Source organism: Schistocerca gregaria, chromosome 7 (genome assembly GCF_023897955.1).
Source record: "Schistocerca gregaria isolate iqSchGreg1 chromosome 7, iqSchGreg1.2, whole genome shotgun sequence".
NCBI lineage: Eukaryota > Metazoa > Arthropoda > Insecta > Orthoptera > Acrididae > Schistocerca > Schistocerca gregaria.
Window position 1 is genome coordinate 205666155 of NC_064926.1, and position 15160 is coordinate 205681314.

The 15160-nt window shown below is 41.8% G+C and overlaps 1 protein-coding gene across 2 annotated transcripts in view; it reads left to right on the forward strand.

The window, feature by feature from the left end:
• Positions 1–15160, forward strand: part of LOC126281596 (rho GTPase-activating protein Graf-like) — a 541774-nt gene that overhangs the window by 303880 nt on the left and 222734 nt on the right. For both annotated transcript variants that reach the window (XM_049980690.1, XM_049980689.1), the window contains exon 2: positions 5482–5639. In XM_049980690.1, coding sequence (XP_049836647.1) covers positions 5482–5639 — 158 coding nt within the window. The remainder of the gene's footprint in view (positions 1–5481; positions 5640–15160) is intronic.

Sequence of the window (15160 nt, forward strand, 5' to 3'; positions counted from 1 at the left end):
GTTCCATAAATGGTTCTCCTGGTGTAACTGACCGTAGGTAACGTAGACGTTCAGTTTTTTTCAGTAGCTGTAAAATTCTACTATGAGTGAGAAATGTGGGCTCTGTCGTAGGTTTGTGAGTAGTGGGGTATGGTGTGGGATTTGTTCAAAGTATTTTCATTGGGGGGATACAGTGGGGAAGCCAGTGGGCATTCTAGCGAGATCCTCTCCTGGGAATGCAGAATATGTGGTAAAAATAGTTGATAGAGGAGCAGAGGCGTGATATCTGTGCCCTTCGGGTGCATTTAAAACACGCAAAGGAGGAACTAGTAGGTTGAGGAGGGTGAAGGGTGCTGGGGAATGGGAACTGGCAGATGGCAAGAAGGCAGTTGGCTGGAGGAGGTGGAGGTGGTGGTGGTATTTAGACAGTTATACTTTGTGTAAATGCGATAGATTTGACCAACTGTCAGAGTTCAGTGGAGAGGAGCCTCTCGTAGCTGTAGGTGTAGGGAACATACAGCAGTCTTCTGCAGTTACCAGACCTAGGTCAGTTGCAAAGTCTAGCTGAAAGAAGAAGGTTCTGCTGCTAGGTAGTTCGCATGGTAGAGGTGTGAGCCAGCAGTTGCAGGAAGTGTTGGGAGTGAGTACGAGGTCACCGGCATTGTGAAGCCTAGTGCAGGGTTGGCTCAGGTGACTGACAGAATAGTGGAGTAACGTAGGAATTTTACGAAGGAGGCGATAGTGGGTGGAGCAGGGAATAGCCTTGATAGGGACGGGGAATATGATGCAGGGGTTGACCTGGTAAAGATACCTACTGAAACTGGTGACGCCAATGTGCATTTCGTGCAACTGTTTCAGCGTCATGATCGGCCTCTTCTTAATGCGGCTGTTGTGTCTGGAGAAGGCACTGATGGCAGAGGGCATGGGTCACATTCAGTGGTGCCAGATGGGTCTATCAGTAGATCGGGTATCACTAGGCATGAGGTGCACCTCAGCAGGTATGGGAAAGGGAGGCTAGCAAAGCTTATAGGTGACAGTGTAGTGGGTGGTGGTGGGATAACTCATGGAAAAATTGCCGTAGTAGTTGGTGTCAGAGCTGCACCTTTTTTTAGATTGAAGTCAGCTGCTAGGTATATTTGCTTAAAGGAAGTCCCTCTAAGAGCTAACTTTCAGAGGACGTCATGTTTCCAAGTAGAGAAGGTATTAGCGTATTACATCTATAGTAGAGATAAAGTTAGTGAACTGCTTATAGATGTTCACTCTGAAATTATTGGTATATCGGAGCACCACTTAAATTATTTGACAATTCAGAGGCTTTCTTTACCACGATACAGATTAGCTGGCTGTTTTGCAAGTAGTTGCTTGCGGGATGGGGAAGTGGTTATTTACTTAAACAAAAAACAAAGAAACAAAAAAACAGTATTCCATTTGAGTCTATAGAGGTATCACGACACTGCGCGGAACAGATATTTGTTGTTCAGGGGCAATTGAATTTAGTGAAACTAAACTACTAATTGTTGTTGTTTATAGGTCCCCTAACTCTGACTTTACAATATTTCTGCTCATGCTATAGAGGTTTCATGGTCCACTTTATAGGCAGTACCAAATTTTAGTTCTTGTGGTGACTTCAATATTAGTTTTATATATGATAGACCAAGAAAAAGGATGTTGGTAGATCTCCTAAAGTAATATGTTCTGATGCAGACTGTGTTTTTTTTCCAGCTAGTATGCAGGGAAACAGTAGCACAGCCAAAGACAGTATTTTTATTCATTTTTCATTACTCGATGGACAGTCTGTAAGTAGAAGGGTGAATGGCCTTTCAGACAATGATGCACAAATTTTACCACGAAAAGGCTTTCGTACTCAAACAAATGTCACATATAGTTACAAACTATGTAGGAAAGTTAATCCAACAGCGATAGTGTTTTTTTTAAACCTCATTGAATAATGGGATAAAGATATCCTGTAGAACAAAGCGGGAATTATATCAAGACGTTAGAAGTAGTCACAATCAATCTACAGTAGCCCACTAAAAACAGTACTGTAAGGTGCTTAAAACTGTTATTAGGAAGGCAAAGACTATGTGGTACGCAAATTCACAGGATAAAATTAAAACCATATGGTCAGTAGTTGTGGCGGTACGTCACATAGCGTGAAAAAATAATAATGAAGAACTTGCAAATATAATAAAACTGACTCGTAACGAAATAAATAATATCGCAGAAAAATCACAAAGACTATGTAATCGATTAATTTGATCTGTGAATGTTATTGTAATCTCTGTTCCCTTTGAAAAAGGATCGCTCTCACTTCTTTGTAAGAAGCCATTTTGTAACGAGGCACGAAAACGTGTAAGTTTCATGTAATATTTAGAGTAAATATAATCAAATATTACTGAAAAGTGTTGCTAAAATTTTACTGTAACAACTCTTATATTCATGAAGTGAATGACTAATGACTTATGCAAATTTTATAGGGGATCATCGGTGCAGAGGTTAACGCCTTTGTTCTAAATGATAACCGCCCAGAATTGTAATAATTATTTTAATATTTTCTAATTTCGACAAATAAAAATAAATGTAAATGCTGGAGATATGTCTTGATTAATGATTCTTCCTTTGAAAAAGTAAAAGTAATCAGTTTTTCCAATATTGAATCATTTTTATGTAACGTGACTTCAGTAAGTTTTTTGATCCCCGTTTAACGGAAATTGCGAGAACCTCCTCAGCATTGCATTTTCACAAAGGTACATCAAGTTAACAAAAGTAAACTGCAGCTGTGTATCTGGAATATTGTGAATTGGTCGTGTCTTTTAATATAAAAGCTGAATGTAGGTCAAACTAACTGCAAGAAGTACCACAACTGAGTCACTGACGTAAATAATTTTCTTGTCGTGAAGCAGGCAGAATAACACATACCAACAACTATTCAAAACATATAAAAAACAAAATACATAAAAGAAAAAGAACCACCACATTGTGGAGGAAGTGTCTGGTCAGCAGCGCAAGGTCGACGATATAATGTCAGTTTGCATTAAAAACATCTCTGTTGCTGATAAATCAGATATATGTTTAGTATTTAACAATCATTTTCTGAGAATTGTTGGTAAACTAAATAAAAATTTAGTTTCTACAGGGAATCATATAGCTCTCTTGGCACATGCCTTTCCGAGATTGATGTCTGAAATATTCCTCTGTGATGCAGATAAGGGGGAGATTGAGTCAGTAATTAAATCGCTGAAGACTAAGGACTCTCGTGCATATGATGAAATGTCTAGCAGAATATTAAAATACTGTGCCGCACATGTTAACCCTGTATTTAGCCATATTTGTAATTTTTCCTTCAGGAGTGGTCCGTTTCGTGAACGATTCAAGTATTCAGTAGTAAAGCCGCTTTATAAAATGGGAGGAAGGGATAATGTAGACGATTTTAGACCAGTTTCTGTGCCATCAATGTTTGTTAAAGTTATTGAAAGGCTGTGTATGTAAGGATAATTGATCATTTTATATCACACGATTTGCTGTCAAGTGTACAGTCCGGCTTTAGAAGTCGTTCAACAACTGTAATGCTATATGCTCTTTTCTCTGTGAGGTACTGGATGGGTTAAACAAAAGGTTTCGAATGCTAGGCCAATTTTAACTAAGGCGTTTGATTTTGCTGATCACAAAATATTGCTCAAGAAATTGGACCAGTACGGAATACGGGGAGTAGCTCACAGTTGGTTCACCTCTTACTTTAGAAACAGGCAGCGGAAGGTCATTATTAACAATGTTGAGAATAGCTGTGATGTGGGGGTCTGAGTGGGGTACTGTCAAGTGGGGGGTTCCCCAGGGATCAGTGTTAGGGCCACTCCTGTTCCTCATTCATACAAATGACATTCCTCTAGTGTTAAGGGCAATTCTAAAATATTTCTGTTTGCTGATGACACTAGCTTGACAGTAAAGGATGTTGCGTGCAACATTGGCTCGGTTTCAGATATTGCAGTACATGACTGAAGTTCACGGCTTGTAGAAAATAAACTAACGCTAAATCACAGTAAGACTCAGTTTTTACAGTTTCTAACCCACAATTCAACTAAACCTGACTTTTTAATTTCACAGAATGGGCATATGATTAGTGAAGCTGAACAGTTCTAATGTCTAGGTGTTCAGATACATAGTAAACTGTCATGGAAAGCCCACGTTCAGGATCTTGTTCAAAGACTTAATGCAGTGATTTTTACTATTCGAACCGTATCTGAAGTGAGTGATCGATCGACACGAAAATTAGTCTACTTTGCATATTTTCATACCCTTATGTTTCCTGGCATTATAATTTGTGGTAACTCTTCCCATTCTAAAAGGATATTTTTGGTTCAGAAACGGAACCGGGGTTTGGACGGAACCGCGCTACCACTCCGGTCGCAGGGTCGAACCCTGCCTCGGGCATGGATGTGTGTTAGGTTTAAGTAGTTCTAAGTTCTAGGGGACTGATGACCTTAGATTTTAAGTCCCATAGTGCTGAGAGCCATTTAAACCATTTTTTTGTAAGCTCCAAATGTTTCTAAGTTATTTGTAACAAATTCTTTCCTCTTGAGAACAGAGATGTATTGCAGATTATCCGCAATAAGATAATGGGGCTAAAATGGCGCCACTTCTGTCAACAACGCCCCTTTTATCTTTGGTGAGTGATATCGACCTCTAGTGTTATACAGGCGTCAAGTACATTGTTATACAAGCATCAAGTGCATCTTTGACAACTGACATATCAACCTGGATGTCTCCATGGAAACGGCGTTCTAATGTGTTAGTACAGACCCCAAGTGATGGCACGCATATACAACGACGCATTAGTTTTTTCTGACGTTTTTTAGGACTTCAAGTAACAGACTACTAATACAAGTAAGTCAGTATTTATAATATTCGTATTAATAAGTAGCAATAGCTATAAAATTAGCGATCTTATTGTATTAATTATTTCCTACATACGACGCTCTGGGCCTTAGTTAACGAATTACTCTTAATTTTAATGCATTTTATATGGCTGTAACATAGGTTATTAATCATAAATGAATATAAACTTGTTTCTTGATTAATTAAATGTAAAAGATAACTGTTTAAACATGAAGACTCAAAACGATATGTAAGTCATTCCCCATTGGCCGACGGTGATTCCTTAGGCTCTGGAGCGCCCTCTTTCTTCGCTATATAACTCGTGGCCATCAGCATCAGTCATAGTGACTGAGACGTCGACAGCGAGTTAGACGCAATCGGCGCCAAGCAGATGGGTAATCATGCATCGTTTTAGAGTATATTTTTACGTAATTGACGTCTCTGTGTAATATAGTACTTTTACTTTTTTATTACACTGCAAATTCAGATGACGGCCTGTAATTAAATGGCCGAAACCGGTCAGAAGTTAACATCGGCTGCGATCGAGACTGTTTCTAAATAATTTTAAGGCAATGTTGAACATTGTGTAACCTGAACTTGAAAACTAAACGATGCACTTTTTTGTTGCAGACCTGTCGAAAGCGCAGCGCACGCTGTCGTATAGCCTCATCAACTTCAACTTCGAGTGCATTGGAACGTCGCAGACGGACGACGAGGTCAGCATCGCCAAGTCGCTGTCGGAATTCGGTCGGCTCATCTCCAACATCGAGGACCAGCGGGACATGATGGTCAGTAATCGCGTGCAGCTTGCCTCCGGGGAAATCAGGGCCGCGCTTTTTACAGCTGCTCGCGTGGATTGGCAAAAAGTCACGCGAACGTTACGCATTTTCCATCACAGAGCTGGACGCGAACGCTGTAGTGATTTACTAGGCAGCATGCTAGTGGAGATATTGTTCCCGTACAATATGTCACGAGTAGCGAAAATTATCATTTATTTGCCCCTTATTTTTTCGCTTATAGTGGTTTGATTGCGATTAATTTCCAACTTTAAGAATAATACTTTGGAAACTGCATGCTTTGGTACGACAGAAGGTAAAGTCGTACAGCATTATCAGCCGGTAGATCCAAAAGACTGCTTATAGAGAAGGTTTTCTTCTTATGTAAACAGTCTTTTTCTTCGCAAGGTGGGAGTATTGGTGTGTCATATTGTAACTATTGTGGTTTGATTTGCTATTGCCTAAACCAAAAGCAGCACTCTGGTAGTATTATTCGCTAAAAGCTGTAACTGAAATCTTTAAAGAAAACTGGCAGGATCAAATTTGAATAAGTGAAAAATACCATAAGTATTTCGTATGACAAACATTATATTGCTATTTAGACAAATCAATTTGGTTACAATATCTTGGAATATTTCGACAGTTTTCAGTGATATCTCCCTTTAGTCTCAGAACAAAATCCTTTTTCATGTCCATAAGCTCACAAACTAACCACTCCTTATTTTGGAAAAGTCCAGAATATCAACTCATAATCGCAAAACCCAGAACATCAATCAAGGTTCCCTGAGCTATATACCGTCTTTGGAACTAAATGGAAAACTTTTTTTTTTGTGTCGTACTCGTTTAGTTCTTATTTATGAAAGACCTTCAGTGACCTGTAATACATGTTTGTTATTTACTTGTAACTACTAGCAATGCATTTATTATGTGTATAAAAACAAACATGTATTATAGGCCCCTTAAGGTGCTTCATAAATAAAAGAAACAAAACGCCTGTGACAAAAAGCGAACTTTCATTTTGTTGCAGAGATGTAACATACCACCATGAATTTTGAAGCAACTAAGGAAGACTTGACGATTAATTAAGAAATCATTCCTGTATGACGTCTATGCCGCTCATTTGAAGAAAACACTCAGGTTCCGTTCTAAGTTTATATTATATACCCACTCACATACGTTATCGATTTCGTTGCGTGATATCTTTATCGAGACCACCTTATTCCCAACTGATAATACTCGTCATTGGGATGAAGAAACTAAACAAAGCCCATTTTACCTACCACTTCCTCGTTATCTATTTAATTTAAAAACATTTTACTTATATTTAATTTTTATGCTGCCAAAAATTAGCTGCATTTCGTTGGTAGCGGAAAAAATTCTACATTTCGTTGGTGACGAAAACTTCACAGCTTAGATAAAGTGTTACCTTACAACGGGTCGCAGACGGGGAAATCCACTGACGTAAGCGGGGATTATTGTAAGCCGACGCCGTGAATCCACGTTTGGGCGACTGGATTGGACGTCCACACCTCCTCACAGAACATGTAGGTCGGAAGCTTGTTCCCTATGTAAAGAAGGTTAGTCACTCATCTTTGACAGACCTGATGACAAGAGTACAATGCTGGTGCAGGCAAAAGTGTTTCGAAGCACACTGGTCAACGCACATTGTTGAACATGGGTTGCGCAGATGACTACTCTTCCATGATGAACCAAAGACATTCCCAACTACGATTGCAGTGGACACGGAATCATCAGAGTTGGACTGTGGCACAATGAAAACGTGTCTCGTGGCGGGATGTATCACGTATTGTCTTTATACACCTGGTTGATGGTCAAGTCGGGAATCGCCGTCATGCATGCGCAGTCGAAACTTGCACCGTGCCACAGACTCTGACTGTTGGGGCCAGTATTGTGTTATGAGGGACATTAACCACAGCTCCCATGGGACCTGTGATAGTAATCGAAGACACCGTGACCGTTATGGACAGCGTGAACGTTATTGCGTACTTCCTCCTCCATTTCATACTCGATATCTTCCAAGACGACGATAGCATCCCCCAAAAGGACAACTGTCCATTGTCAGAAGGCCAGAACAGTTCTAAAGCGGTTTGATGAGCGTGATAGTGAATTCACTGTGATGCCTTGGCCAATAAATTCACCTGATTTTAACCCGATGGAACACATCTGGAAAGCTGTCTGGCGCCAGCTCCTGCGTGTAGACAGACACCTGGTGCACATACCTACGGAAACCTGCCGGGGACTTATCGAATGTATGTTACGTAGAAGCGATGCTGCAGCGCATTGCCTTCTAAAGTTTGAGCAGCGCGGTATTAAGCAGGTGATCAGAAAGTTTTGGCTCATCACTGTATTTTACTGTTATGTTGTTGTTCTCTTTGCTGCTGTTCCATTAAATGTGTTGTTCTCATTTTAAGCCGCGCCCTCATCGACCGTGCCGCGCCGCACAAAGCCTTGAAAAGAGGATTGTCGCGTCAGGTTTGGACGTCAACCGCGCCGCTTTGCGCAACAACGAACAAGTTCCGTGCAATGTCGGTGCATCACAGGAAATCGTTCGTTCGAGCGCGGCTTTGTTTGGACGGCTTTTCTCGTTTTCCATTATTACTGACGTGCGCGCGCGAGGACTGAAACATTACAGCGCATCTACGAGTACTCTGTTCCATTCTACGCTGCTTTGCGCAGCGCGATCGTGAGCAGTGCTTGGCGGCGCGGCGCTTCGGGTTTACACACGTCCTTGGGTTTCACAAAATTATAATTTCGTATCTAAGACAGCAAGAATTCCACCAATAATCGGAAGACCCTATTAGAATAGTATTTATTTCACAACTACTCATTCAACAACACCAAGTTATGCCTCTGTATCTAATTCCGTCATATTGATGAGTGCAAACGTGCTAAAAGAAAATAGTTTTCTTCTGATCATATAAAGAGATAGGAAGTTGGTTATTAATGGTGTAGAGTTAGCACAATATCTGCTAGCAAAATGGCAGTTACGATACTTTCATATTATTTTTCTTTTTTATTCTTTTATACGACAGTGGAGTGAAGATTTAACAATGCCGTGACCGTTTAGACCAACCAGTGCTTGTGTTCAGACTATGAATTGATAAAATGAGGACACAAAGGTTCTATTGTGTATTCTATAGTATCCGCCGAGTAACAATTTACGTAAAGATATAAAAAATATCTAAGGCACAGGGTTCATACGAGATCCTTTGTCTTGTGAACATTATTAAAGGATACAGTTGGTAGAGCTCGACTCTGTTTTAGGCGGAAATGAATGACTAGTATACTGTGAACACTCCCGTTTTCCAAGATGACAACCTCCGAGCTCACATAGTTGCACGCATACGCTCTTGATTTGACGAAAAATTACGCTCCTCGATTGTCTCCACCAAATTATCCGGTTTGAATCCCAAACAAGATGTCAAAGACTATTTGCCCGTTCGAAGGCAATTACTGAATTGTAAAACGTTCGTGTGTGTGTGTGTGTGTGTGTGTGTGTGTGTGTGTGTGTGTGTGTGTGTGTGTGTGTGTGTGCTTCGTTGTCGTTAGAGCACAAACTCAGCTAGACGGAATGGTGCTGAAAATTGTCCTTGAAATGTAGAAAAAATCATCTCAGCATTCACCTGCATTGGCTTAGGGAAAGTGCGGAGAACTTCTGTCGTAGTACCTGGACCAGAGTTGCAAGCTTGCTCGTGAAAGCGGACCTAGGACCATAACTACTGTAACATTTCCCTCTGTCTGGAAGTTATAGCCCATAAGGAAGGCATTGCGTAGCTCATAATGTGCCCTGCCGTCATCTCAGTGCAGCAACACTGGTGACGTATGACTCAAACATCAGATTACGGGAAACCAGGCACACCTGGTTGCTGTTACCAAGACCCTCTACCTAACTGGACATGACTTTGATGTCCTGTAAATGGAAATTAAACATCTCCCAATTAATTACAATAACTTGGCTTTCGGAACATGGGGTTTGGCTTCATTTCTTCCTGGCCTTTATTATTTCGTGTCTTCACGAGGTCGGCGTGTTGATTGTCTGGATTTGGCAACATTAGTGGTAGAGAGTGGCCGGATGTCCTCCTTGTTGCCACATTTTCCCCACTCCTACACCCTTTGACCCCCTCCAGACGGAATTCGTGTACTCCCCCACTGACAGCGTGTGCGAATGTCTTCCAAATGTTTGCGAATCGTGTAACTGAATCGGATCGTGGGTACCAGCTATTCTAATGTGGGAAGCCTCCTAAAAAAACCACATCCAGGCTGGCCGGACACCAACCCTCTTCGTTAATCGTCTGGATGGATTCGATCGCAAGCTGCGCTTCTCCCCGAGCGGCGTGCTAACACGCGGCTCTCCCCGGGATGTACGGAAGCCTACACAACGAGCGCTATTGTCGCCAAATCTTATTTTACTTAGGGATCCACCTTCTTATTGTAGGCGACGATGATAGATTTTATAGTTCCGTACATATCAAGGAGCACTGAAAGACCCGAGTCGAAACAAGGCCTCCGGAGTAGACAACATTCCATTAGAACTACTGACGGCCTTGGGAGAGCCAGTCCTGACAAAACTCTACCACCCGGTGAGCAAGATGTATGAAACAGGCCAAATACCCTCAGATTTCAAGAAGAATATAATAATTCCAATCCCAAAGAAATCAGGTGTTGACAGATGTGAAAATTACCGAACAAACAGTTTAATAAGTCACAGATGCAAAATACTAACGCGACGAATGGAAAAACTGGTAGAAGCCGACCTCATGGAAGATCAGTTTGGCTTCCGTAGAAATGTTGGATGACGTGAGGCAATACTGACCGTACGACTTACCTCAGAAGCTAGATTACGGAAGGGCAAACCTACGTTTCTAGCATTTGTAGACTTAGAGAAAGCTTTTGACAATGTTGACTGAAAGACTCTGTTACAAATTCTGAATGTGCCAGGGGTAAAACACAGGGAGCGAAAGGCTTTTTACAATTTGTACAGAAACCAGATGACAGTTATAAGAGTCGAGGGACATGAAAGGGAAGCAGTGGTTGGGAAGGGAGTGAGACAGGGTTGTAGCCTCTCCCCAATGTTATTCAATATGTATATTGAGCAAGCAGTGAAGGAAACAAAAGTTAGGAGTATGTATTAAAATCCATGGAGAAGAAATAAAAATGTTGAGGTTCGCCGATGGCATTGTAATTCTGTCAGAGACAGCAAAGGACTTAAAAGAGCAGTTGAACGGAATGGATAGTGTCTTGAAAGGAGGATATAAGATGAACATCAACAAAAGCAAAACGAGGATAATGGAATGTAGACGAATTAAATCGGGTGATGCTGAGGGAATTATATTAGGAAATGAGACACTCAAAGTAGTAAAGGAGGTTTGCTATTTGGGGAGCAATATAACTGATGACGGTCGAAGTAGAGAGGATATAAAATGTAGATTGGCAATGGCAAAGGAAAGCGTTTTTGAAGAAGAGAAATTTGTTAACATCGAGTATAGATTTAAGTGTCAGGAAGTCATTTTTGGAAGTATTTGTATGGAGTGTAGCCATGTATGGAAGTGAAACACGGACGATAAATAATTAAGACAAGAAGAGAATAGAAGCTTTCGAAATGTGGTGCTACAGAAGAATGCTGAAGATTAGATGGGTAGATCACATAACTAATGAGGAGGTATTGAACAGAATTGGCGAGAAGAGGAGTTTGTGGCACAACTTGACTAGAAGAAGAGATCGGTTGGTAGGACATATCAAGGGATCACAAATTTAGTACTGGAGGGCAGCGTGGAGGGTAAAAATCGTAGAGAGAGACCAAGAGATGAATACACTAAGCAGATTCAGAAGGATGTAGGGTGCAGTAGGTACTGGGAGATTAAGAGCGAGTTGTGTTTCATAGGAACGATGTTTCCTAAATCCATGTTGTCTGTGTGTCAATAGACCGTTTTCTTCGAGGTAATTCATAATATTCGAACACAATATATGTTCTAAAATCCTGCTGCATGTCGACGTTAACGATATGGGCATGTAATTTAGTGGATTACTCCTACTACCTTTCTTGAGTATTGGTGTGACCTGTGCAACTTTCCAGTCTTTGGGTACAGATCTTTCGTCGAGCGAACGGTTGTATATGATTGTTAAGTGTGGAGCTAATGCATCAGCATACTCCGAAAGGAACCTAATTGGTATACAGTCTGGACCAGAAGACTTGCTTTTATTACATTATTTAAGTTGCTTCACTACTAGGACATTTACTTCTATGTTACTCATGTTCACGATTCGAATTCTGGAATGTTTACCTCGCCTTCTTTTGTGAAGGCATTTCGGAAGGCTGTGTTTAGTAACTCTGCTTTGGCCGCACTGTCTTCGATAGTATCTCCGTTGCTATCGCGCAGAGAAGGTATTGATTGTTTCTTGCCGGTAACATCCTTCGCATACGACCAGAATCTCTCTGGATTTTCTGTTAGGTTTCGAGACAAAGTTTCGTTTTGGAAGCTGTTATAGGCGTCTCACATTGAACTCCACGCTAAGTTTCGAGCTTCTTAAAAGTATCTCCAATCTTGGGGATTTTGCGTCTGTTTGAATTTGGCATGTTTGTCCTTCACGTTTATGAGGTTTGAAGTTTTTTGGCGACACTTTCAGTGAGGTGTCTGAAGGTCTGTACAGGAATGGCAGTCCAGTTTTCCTCAGGAGCTTAAAGCGGAGAAGGAAGTGAAGTTGGACGCTGGGGTCTGGAGCGAAGTCGATGCTCTAACTCATCCCGAAGGTGTTCCATTGGGTTCAAGCCAGAGCCCTGGAAGGGCCAGTACATTTCAGTAACGCTAGTGTCCTTACAGTTTCAGCTTTATGGTGGGGCGCATTGACATGCTGATACGAACGGTCATCATTTCCGACGTTTCCCTGAACTATACACATTGAACAATGTTGTAAAATGTGATGAATCCTTTCAATTTTAGCATTTTCTTAAGCGCAGTAAGGGAACCGCACGCCTGTATCACGAAAACACCCAGTCAGCGTAACACCACCACCTCCGCACTTCAGTATTGGAACTGCATTCGACAGGTACCATTGTCTACGCATTCGCCAAATGCATATCCTTCCTTCAAATTGCTACAGAGTGTACCGCCATTAATCACTCAAAATCACTCGTTTCCAGTCATCCATTGCCCACTGGCGTTGCTCCTTACACCAGTTGACTTTGCATTGATGGCAGAAATGTGTGACTTTTGAGGAGCTGCTCGTCCTTCGTACCCCATTGTTTTTAACATTCTTGTGTGCGAGCTCGACTGTTGGTAACACTTTGGAAATAACGAGTGATTCCTCTCGCTGGTTTCATTCAGTTTCTGACAGTCACTTTACGCAATGCTCGAGGTACCAGTCCATCAGTACATGAGGTCTGCATGGTCTTGAATTTACCCGTGATTATTTCTGCACAATTCCATTTCACAATCACATCCTCAACAGTAGACTCCGGCGGCTTGAGGACGGTCGAAAGGTTCCTGACGGATATGATACTTAGGTGTAATCAACGTGCAGTTACTCCTTTTGTACCGACAACACAGTATCTCCGCCTACTTGTAAACTGTCCAATTCTCGTGACATCCAGTGGTTAATTCCTTATTATATATGGGTGTCCAGACACTTTTGGCCAAATAATGTACGAGGTGTGATACAAAAACTTAACAGTTTTTTTAATTTTGTAGGCTTTATACACCCAATTGTCTAGATTTTTTGTTACCTTGTTGATACACATGTTCCTGATGTTTGTTTACATTTTCAGCTGCTCGGAATATTTAGTTTATTGTTGACAGTCGAAAAGATTATAGTGTTTTAGAGTACTCGGCGAATTTTTACTTTGGGAATAGATGGACCAAAGAATTTGCATTAAATTTTGCACCGCATTGGAAATGTTGACTGTAGTTTTTGGCGAACAACAAAGTTTGTTCTGAAATTGTTGAATTTTGACCAAAAACGACTCGGCGCAGTCGTCACTAAAGAGTTGCTCGATAAAATCGAGCCAGAAATTCTAAAGAGGGTTATAACATGTGACGAAATATAGGTATATGGGCATGACGTCGAAACCAAGACCCAGTTGTCTGAATGGAAGCTGCTTGATGGACCAAGACCGAAAAATATTCGAAAAGTCCGATCACATGCGAAGGCTCTTCTCACCGTTTTCTTCGATTACAGTGGGACAGAGCATCGTGCCTTATGTTCGTACGGTCAATGAAGAATACTACCTGGAAGTTAAGCGCCGTTTGCGTGAATCGATTGGAAGAAATTACCGGAATTGTGTCTGCCCGCGGTAGCTGAGTGGTCAGCGTGACAGAATGTCAATCCTAAGGGCCCGGGTTCGATTCCCGGCTGGTCGGAGAGTTTCTCCGCTCAGGGACTGGGTGTTGTGTTGTCCTAATCATCATTTCATCCCCATCGACGCGCAAGTCGCCGAAGTGGCGTCAAATCGAAAGACTTGCACCAGGCGAACGGTCTACCCGACGGGAGGCTCTAGCCACACGACATTTACATTTACCAGAATTGTGGCAAACCCATCCTGTAAATAGCATCACGATAATGCTCCCGTTTGCATCTCAATGTTTCTTCGTGATTTTTTGGCAAAAAGCAAAGTCGTTATGTTGCCTCAGCCGCCGTATTCGCCGGGCATGACTCCCTTCGGCCATGAGAGGACATCATTTTGCCACCATCGTTGAGGTACACACAGAACAGTTGGAGGAGCTGAACACGATAACGAAAAGTGAATACAGAAGTGCTTTCAAGTTTAGATAAAGCGTTGCACAAAAGTATATCTGAGGGGAATTACTTCCAAAAAGAAAAAAGTTGATACTGATGAATAAAGATTCTTTAAGAAAAAGCTTCCCGTGAATTTTTGATCACACGTTTTATATCGATAGGAGGTTCGTATTTGCGTGATTACTTTGTTGAGGCTCGATCTATACGCCTAAAACATTAAAAGGAATGTAGGTGTTAGTTTCGCTTCGTATAATGATTGGCTTAACCATCGTTGTATTGTGTGGCTGATGACAACTTAATTGGTGTCGCGTGTTAGTTCGCAACACGGTGCAGCAACTGCCGGCCGGTAGGCAGCATCCCCACATCGCTGATGAGCAGTGCTGGCCGGGCCGGCGGTTATTGCGATTGCGACAGCGCGCAGTGCCGGAAGCTCTCGTAACCCGTCCTGTGCCGTTGTGGCTGTGGAGCCAGGGACAAACGCACGTCACGGTCGCCGCGCCGGCTATGACACGCGCCTGGCGTGTTGCTCTACTAGCAGGTGAAAGCGTGCTACGCGAAAAGATGTTAATGTTCATCAGTGGTTCCCAAATTAGGATTAGTTACCTCCTGAGTGGTGAAATGAAACTTTGAGGGTTAAGCACAAAATGGGTTCGGTGAAGTTTTAATGACCGATGTAAATAATTTTCTTAAATAACTACCTTTACGGTAGACTATAGCAACACAGGGCTGTTCAGGATACGACTAGGCGAGGAAGAGCGCTCAGGCTTCCTCGCCGGCGGGGT